Source organism: Syngnathus typhle, linkage group LG10, assembly GCF_033458585.1.
Source record: "Syngnathus typhle isolate RoL2023-S1 ecotype Sweden linkage group LG10, RoL_Styp_1.0, whole genome shotgun sequence".
In the NCBI taxonomy this organism is placed as follows: domain Eukaryota; kingdom Metazoa; phylum Chordata; class Actinopteri; order Syngnathiformes; family Syngnathidae; genus Syngnathus; species Syngnathus typhle.
In genome coordinates this window covers 273,725-282,051 of record NC_083747.1, presented here as the reverse complement: position 1 = coordinate 282,051, position 8,327 = coordinate 273,725, and the positions used below count along the sequence as shown (strand labels likewise).

At 50.0% G+C, this 8,327-nt stretch overlaps 1 protein-coding gene across 1 annotated transcript in view; it reads left to right on the top strand.

Annotated features, from left to right (window-relative positions):
* The first annotated feature begins 5,101 nt into the window (after positions 1 to 5,101).
* LOC133160645 (CUB and sushi domain-containing protein 3-like) overlaps positions 5,102 to 8,327 on the top strand; it is a 48,504-nt gene continuing 45,278 nt past the window's right edge. The window contains exon 1 of the mRNA XM_061288493.1: positions 5,102 to 5,276. Coding sequence (XP_061144477.1) covers positions 5,132 to 5,276 — 145 coding nt within the window. The 5' untranslated portion in view covers positions 5,102 to 5,131. The remainder of the gene's footprint in view (positions 5,277 to 8,327) is intronic.

The window sequence follows — 8,327 nt, the reverse complement described above, 5'->3', positions numbered from 1 at the left end:
CAGGGATATGGCTTTGCTCTCGCTTAATCAGCAAGCACGACCTGTGCTGCTCTGACTTCAGCTATCATTTGTTAGGGCTCCAAAACCAACATAAGATCCTTCAGCGTGCCTCCCTCCCTCCCTGCCTGCCTGCCTGCCTGCCTGCCTGACTTGTGATCGAAGGAATCAGATGGCTGAATAGAATGAAACGGGTTATTTCCCTGTCAGCCAGCCCACAAATGCCTTCCTCTGGCTTTGCTCTGCTCTGCTCTGCTCTCTGCTTTTGCCACTCAGCGCATATTGCCATGGCAACTAGATCCAGCGCCGAGTGCTTCCTTCCAGAATGTAAAATCATTGTAAAAATACCATTCCGCTTCCGGGAGAGAAAAGCAAGACGTGCAGGAATGAAGCGTTTACGGGATCAAGTCGAGCAATCCAACTGGCTCCGCAAACCAAGTTCATTCATCTCGTCAAAAGACTCCACCTTTCTGCCGCCGCCTGCCTTATCTCTCCTTTGAGGTCAACAGATCTCCAAGATGTTGTGGTTGCCGTTCATCCGGGATGGCCGTCACGTCGCTGGCGCAAATCCCAGCGGCAGGTTGAAGCCTTTGGCTTTCCGGGGCGCAGAGCGTGGCCTTCGGGCTGGCCTGCAGTGTCTTGTTGTGATCTCACGTCATCAAATGTGGCGGATGTCCTGCCGCACAAGCTCAATCGTACGTCGAGAGACGCATTCGCTCGGCTTCGCTTGTAACGTACGACGTCGTCGTCATCAGTCTTCCTTCGATCCGTGTGGCGATTATGCAAGGAAAAGGCAACGTCGAGAATTGGCCTCTTACTCCATTTGTTTCCTTCCGACTCTTGCCGTTCTGATTCAATGTTCTTTTCCGGCAGAACTCGAAGGCTCCGTTGGTTATTTATGAATGTGCTTTGTGTAAACAAAGTGACAGGGACTCATCCATTTTCCAACTCATCGCCAGGGTGTCAGGGCGATTGATTGCAGCCAGCCTTTCGTTGTTTGAACAGGTTGCTCTCCGCGATCACACTGTACAAAACTCGCGCCTTGAAGCCGGGAAATGGCGGCAAAGTCGGGAAATGGCGGGAAATGGCGGGAAATGGCGGCAAAGTTGGGAAATGGCGGCAAAGCCAGGAAATGGCGGCAAAGTTGGGAAATGGCGGCAAAGCCGGCGGGCATGAAGGAATTGACAATAAAGCTGACTCTCTGAAATGGCGGCAAAGCCGGGAAATGGCGGCAAAGCCGGGAAATGGCGGCCGGGAAATGGCGGCAAAGCTATTTCCAAACTCATTCATACTTCAATGGATTCACTTTCATTTGAGTTCAATCACAGGTTCAATGCTTTGAAGGACTTGTTGTGCCGTATTCCGCGCTTTGGGTTTTTCATGATTTCTCAAAAATGAACGGATAAAATACAAGTTGTTTTCGTTTTCCCGATTAAAAAACAAAAAAAGAAAGGATCACGACGGCCCTAGTGTCCCTTGAGGTTTTGCACTCGTTGTACTTCATGCACCACGACGTCGTTCGCTGTCATTCCGAACAGAAGGCAAAAGAACAGCACAGTTGCTGCAGTCCTACATTATGAGTGCAGTGATGCATTTTTGCCAACTGAACTGTTCCCAAATCTCTTTCACACTATTAGCACAGGTACAAAGTGACGGAGAGGCGCACAGCGGCTGTCACTGACCTTTTAGCAGTCTTTTTCATTGGACAAGACAGCCCAGTGGCCCACATTCCAATCAAACGAAACGCACTCCTTTTACAACATTTCTTTTCTTTCCCAAGCTCATTTTGAATGTAACAAATGTTGATGTCTGGGCCCCGAAGCTTGCCATTTGCTGTCTATTTATTTCCTTTGAGGGAAGCAGCAAAGCCCACTGACATTCAATCACGCACATTAGTTTGCCACACTGATTTGCTGCCTGCACCTGTGACATGAACCTCACATAACAAGCACACATCAGTCTGCCAGCTAGAAATCAAACGGCCCAAACACACTTAATCACCTGAGTGAAGCCTAACGTAGCAGCGTACCGCAGAAGATTGCGACCTTGTAGCAGTCTTAGTTTGCAACGCACGTCCGTCCGTCCGTCCATCCATCTATCCATCCATCCATGCATCCATGCATCCATCCATGCATCCATCCATCCATGCATCCATGCATCCATGGCCGGGCGCTCGTGTCTTGTTCAGAGAGGTATTAGCCATTTCAAAGAGCAGTCAGAGGAATTCTGACTCTGTCACCTTGGCAACAGACTCTGTGAACATAACCTGCTCGCGAGCAGTTCAAATCTTGACTTTCTACCTGAAGAAAACACGCCTTCCTTCCTTCCTTCCTTCCTTCCTTCCTTCCTTCCTTCCTTCCTTCCTTCCCTCCCTGTACACGTGAAATGAGATGATGGCATTCCCAGAGGAATTTTTCAAACAGTGTTGTCTTTAATCAAAGTCGCTCATGTATCTTTAATAACCTCCAGCCAGACAGTATAACTCCAATCTCACATTGGCATACTGCGTTGATATCAGTGCATTTTTCTCTCTCTCTCTCTCTCTCTCTCTCTCTCACTTTTTTTTTCCTTTCCCTTCGCAAATGTGACTTTTATGTCAATGCCAAGGAACCTAAAATCAACCGCGTGCGCACTGCTGAGAAGTCGCAGTTAAAAGCCTGCTAGAGCAGCGGTCCCCAACCGCTGGGCCGCGGACCAGTACGGGTCGGTCCGTGGATCATTTGGAAAGAATAAATAACTTGCATGATCAATCCCCCTTAGAAGTGCTGTGGTTTGCATGATTAGCGTTATGGATGGATCTCTATTGTGTACTTCAATGAACTTGAAGTGAGTGAATTCAATTTTGAAGACTGAACCGATCAATTCATTCTATATTTCTCCCGCATTCCCTGGTGAGCGCATTTGTTCACATGCAGTTATGAACTTCTATACACAACGAATGAAGGGGCAGGCAGGCAGGCAGGCAGGAGGCAATGTGATTGCTCATCAAGTAGCAAGTAAAGAGCGCTTTTGGCATCGATACGACCCAAGCTCACTCTCCTGGGCCCGCTCACCTGTCCATTACAGCGGTAAAGACAAGCTGTGCTGGCTGTGTGCGTGCTGGCTGTGTGCGTGCGTGCTGGCTGTGTGCGTGCGTGCTGGCTGTGTGCGTGTGTGCTGTCTTCAGCCAGCCTGCAGACATCCAAAGGCCAGGCTAGGCCAGGCTAGGCCAGGCCCCCCTGCGACCCCACCAGGGACCTTGCGCTTCACATTGCAGAGACACGCACGCTGGTTCTCTTCTGCTGCATGAAACCTTGAGATAAATACGTAGTCCCACCGAGCAAGAGACATACATATGACTCGGCGAGGCAGCCAGAATATGTGAAGTGAACGTGATTAACATCAAGCTGTCCTCCTCGCAAACGTGGGCCCAAATCACGTTTTGGACATTACACCGATTTGGAAAATGAACCATAGATCAGTCAAAGGAAATAGCTCATAAACAAAGCCCGTAAAGCGCTGTTGCGCTGCTTTACACCAATTGCTCAGATAAATCTCCAGCAATTTGATTGGACGTAATATTTAGCCATATTTTACCTGGCCAATTTGTCTGAATAGCTCGGCATTTCCACGAAAACCGACGAGGCCGCAAACGCTTATTGACTTTGTCACGTCACGTGACGTCTTGTCGTCAAGTTGACTCAATGACTAACTGAATGTTCATCCTGCAAAATGAGTCACCACATGTACAGACACAAGCTCCACCATAACACACCAATGGCCCCGAGCGAGCCAGATCTACTTTGGAAACATCGTCCCTTTACTTAGGCCGTCAAAGGTTCCGACTTGGCACAATGAACCTGAAATACACTTTTACTGAACCGGAATTTGGTGCAAAAAGATATTTAGGAGGGGAAATCTCCAACCATAAAGAAAGCACCCACACGCACACGCTCACACACTCACACCTTTCATGACTTACAGGTGTCCTCATAAACTGCCCCAACTGACTTCACACTAATAAATCTTGCTAATAGCGCGCCAGGAGATATTGATTTCTTTGGAGGTACTTTCATGTGCCATTATTATTGGAGAAATATTCTAAGTGAAGCCATGCACGACATCATTGATTGAAAACTTGACTGATATTGAGTGCAGGTCTTCACTGTGCAGCTGCTGACCTCGCATATCCTCTCGGCGACAGACAGGCAGACAGACAGGCAGGCAGACAGGCAGGCAGACAGACAGACAGACAGACAATCTCTGTGACTGCAAAGCATGTGCTTGTGTTATTTAATCAAGTCATTGGCGACACAACAAAGAATGCATCTTGTATTAAATGCTCCTCAAGTCGATGGCAGAAGGTGCAACGGACCTGCAAGTCCACCTGTTAACATGAAGACAACAGGATACTGCATCTTTGATTTGATGTTATTCTTTTAATAGAGGCCTAATGTGTGTGTGCCACTTTTTTTTCCTTGTAAGATATCCATCCGCCTTGGCTCAAAAATGCTTGCTTTAATCAACACTCTGGAGGGGTTCTCATGCTGCTCGCCTCCGTTCCAACAATGGTCGGAGGGACTCTAGATGGCAGAAGAGGCCCACTACTCGCTCGCTCGAGTTTAGGTGTCGCTCTATCTTTGAAATGCAAATGTCCCAAACATAGCACCCCCACAATGACGACCCCAAACTACGTCTCTCTATCTGTCTCCCTCTCTCTGTCTGTCTCTCGCCCCCCCAGCCCCTTCCCCTCCCGCCTCTCGCTTGCTTGAGGCGAGCATCACCAGTGCAAATCGATAAAAGCACCATTCAAATAGTCAACGCCGCACTGTGTTGTGTGCGTCCAGCACCTTCAACGTCACCCAGGTGCAAAACTGCGGACGCACCGCACCGCACCGCACCGCACCGCGAGCCCAGGGACGCACGCACGCACGCGCTCGCTGCATGCCCCACTCATCAGAAATGCTCGAGCCCTCGGCCAGGTTGCTTCGGTTCTCTCCTAAATTGGCGGAGTCTCTCTCACTTCATCGTGCGTATCCCGGCGGCGGCGGCGGCGGCAGCAGCAGCACGGCGGCGGCCTTTCCTTGTAAGAAGAGGGAATCTCCCGGGAAGAAGGAGCATTTGGGCTAGGCATTCGAACGTTCGAGGTGTGACAATGACGCGGATTTGCAACGAGGGATTGATGGAATTGCACGACATGTCCAGCCGGAGATGCGTTCAATGTGGCCGAAGCACCGCGATGTGGACGGGAGTTGTTTTCTGGAATATCTTCTTTTGTCTTTTGTTCACCTGTGTCAAAGGTAAGGCGCTCACTCGACCAAGCTCGACGTTGCGGTAACGCTCACCTCAGCTCACATGCATGCATGCATGCATGCAGGCAGGCAGGCAGGCAGGCAGGCAGGCAGGCAGGCAGGCAGGCAGGCAGGCAGGCAGGCAGGCAGGCAGGCAGGCAGGCAGGCAGGCAGGCAGGCAGGCAGGCAGGCAGGCAGGCAGGCAGGCAGGCAGGCAGGCAGGCAGGCAGGCAGGCAGGCAGGCAGGCAGGCATGCGCGTCTCCATCCAAACGGCACTCAGCGGCGCATCAAATTGCCCATCTTTTTTGCTCTTGGACGCATTTCCGTGCTTTGGCGCTCAATGCAGTCTTTGAGCGTGCCTCCTGAATAAATATTCTTCGAGCATGCAGCGTCTCATAATAGCCTACGTGCACGAGCTACTTTAATTAGAGGGCGAAGCACTTATTTCAGGCGCAATGACCTGCATTTCCCCCTGCTTTTAACCTGTGCGCTCAAGTCGTGTACATTTCTCTTTTTCCAGATTAAGGCTTAGATTTTTTTTGGAAGGGTTCTCGCCACTATTAACACACACACACAAACAAAAACCCAGCTAAACAGTTCTGTGGAACCAGTTTGAGGAGGACCTGTAACAGCAAGCAGGTGTTAGTATTCACTGATTATGTCTCTTGGTGTGCCCATTTGAAGAGTGAGTGGCTGGCTGGCCGAGAGGTAACTTGTCCCTAAAATTGGACTCTATATATTTGTGCGTGCCTGTGTGTGTGCGTACATGCGTACATACATACATTCAAGTAGGCCTATTAACTAAGCTGTTTGGATGTGCAGCACGATAAAATGATCATTTTCAATTTAAAAAAAGCATCTGTAAAAGGGTCAGCTCCTGCAAAGCCGTTTCAATTATTTTCCCTCTCCAAAAGATGTTCTAGGAGTGTGTGGTGACTATGAGTGCACGATGTTTATCTATGAGAGGATGGGTGCCCACAGATTTCAATTTCCATACAGATTGTTCGCCCTCTGAGTAATTCTCACGTCTGACTGTTGTGGGTGGATAGAATGCGCTCGCTGCATGCAGAGTAGAAGGGCCCAGCGTGTAGAAGGCAAGGCAAGGCAACCACAGTGCGTTTTTTATCACCACCCACAATGTGGCAATGTCAAACCTCGGGGCCACTGCCAATCCTCCTTGTTCTCTTACTTATTAGGCAGGAGCGAGCGAGCGAGGGAGGGAGGGAGGGAGGGAGGGAGGGAGGGAGGCAGCTAGGTAAAGGATGATGAGGACGCCTGTGATGGAGCAAGGCAAGAGAGAGGAAAGTTGTAGCTCACTGCCACCACCACCGGCAGCTAGCTATCAGACTGCTGACACAATTGAAAATACTCAAGGTATGGCCAGATGTCCTCAGCAAGTGTTTTTCAATCAAATGGTTCCCCCTCTTTTTCGGTTTATCCATTTACTGTTGACTGTTTATTGTTCGTACTCTCCGGTGGATGGATGACTTCTCTCTTTCTTCTTGATCACACCATCATTTTTGAATACGGAGTCAAAATGAATCACTTGGAAACAAAGTGATTGACACATGGTTGTTTTGCCACATTTCCCGTGCACCTGTCTCCAGTGGCTATTGGCCTTTTAACACGATATTGATGAACCGAGCGAGACTAGTCTTGCAAAATCAACAAAATGATTGGAAACGGACAGAGAAGAAGCTCCTAAAGCGGATAGCTTTGATTTGATCATTTGTTTATGACAATTGAATTGACAGCACGGAACGAGATAATTTTATACACCGCTGCACAGAGCAGCGCACTGGTTGTCATGGCGACAACACACCAACCTGCAATTTCACTTACAGAACAGTTGCTGGAGTTCTCTTTCAGGATGGGATGCACCCTCCCAATTGACCAGTCCGTCGTTACGTAGCACAGAAAAGAAAAGCTGACGAGAAGTCGACGTGTCCCGCTAGTAGAGCAGCACTTCAAGCTTGCTGTGTGTTTTGTGAGCGATTTTTGCATTCTTTGACAGCAAGACGCAGGGCCCTATTTCTGTGGACGACGGCTGCACGCGCAAAAGTGCTGCATCTTCCTTCATTTGGGCTCCCTCTTTACAAGTCGCCTAGCTGTGTTCACTCCCACAAAGCGCAAACGGCCATTTGGAACTGGACCCAGCCGTGAAATTCCACCCCTGCCTGTCAATACAGACAGTAAGTAAGAGGGATGGCTCGTTTCCCAGTTTCAGACAATGTGCTTCTGTCAACAGATTGCAAAGGCTGCTGGGGCGGGCGGGCAGGCAGTCACGCAGGCAGTCACGCAGGCAGTCACGCAGGCAGGCAGCCACGCAGGCAGGCAGGCAACCACGCAGGCAGGCAGGCAGCCACGCAGGCAGGCAGGCAGCCACGCAGGCAGGCAGCCACGCAGGCAGGCAGGCAGCCACGCAGGCAGGCAGGCAGGCAGGCAGGCAGCCACGCACGCAGGCAGGCAGGCACGCAGGCAGGCAGCCATGCAGGCAGCCATGCATAACGCACGACTGTGGTTGTGCACATTTTATTTGTATGAATAGTGAAGGTGCAGCCGAGCTCCGCAGATAAACTCCACTCTGGGGCATCAATTTAAGGTCTCTGTCTCGGTTGGCGGGCTCTCGCTCACTCGCTCGCGTGCAAAGCTGGATGTGCAGATGAAAGAATGATTTCTCGTCACTCCACATTTGATCTGAGGCACAAAAGGCAGCTTGCCATTGATCTGGAAGATGTCTTTTGATCAAACAAAATCACGTCGAAATAAAATGACACCATTTCTATTTCGGGTCTTCAAAGGGAAACGTGACCTATGCGCTTGTAGTCTTTCACACCTGACAATCGCCGCAAAGCATCCATGATACAAACAAGAAACATTCATGGTGTCAAACATAATTCAAGCCAAGATGGTGTCTGTCCATCATGTCGACTTAAAGTCTCACGGCATGGGGGAGAAATGATCCCCTCAGATGCTGGCGGTGCTGTGCTGTGCTGTGCTGTGCTGTGCTGTGCTGTGCTGTGGCTGCACGGGCTTGTTCTTGATGGACAGCAGCTCGG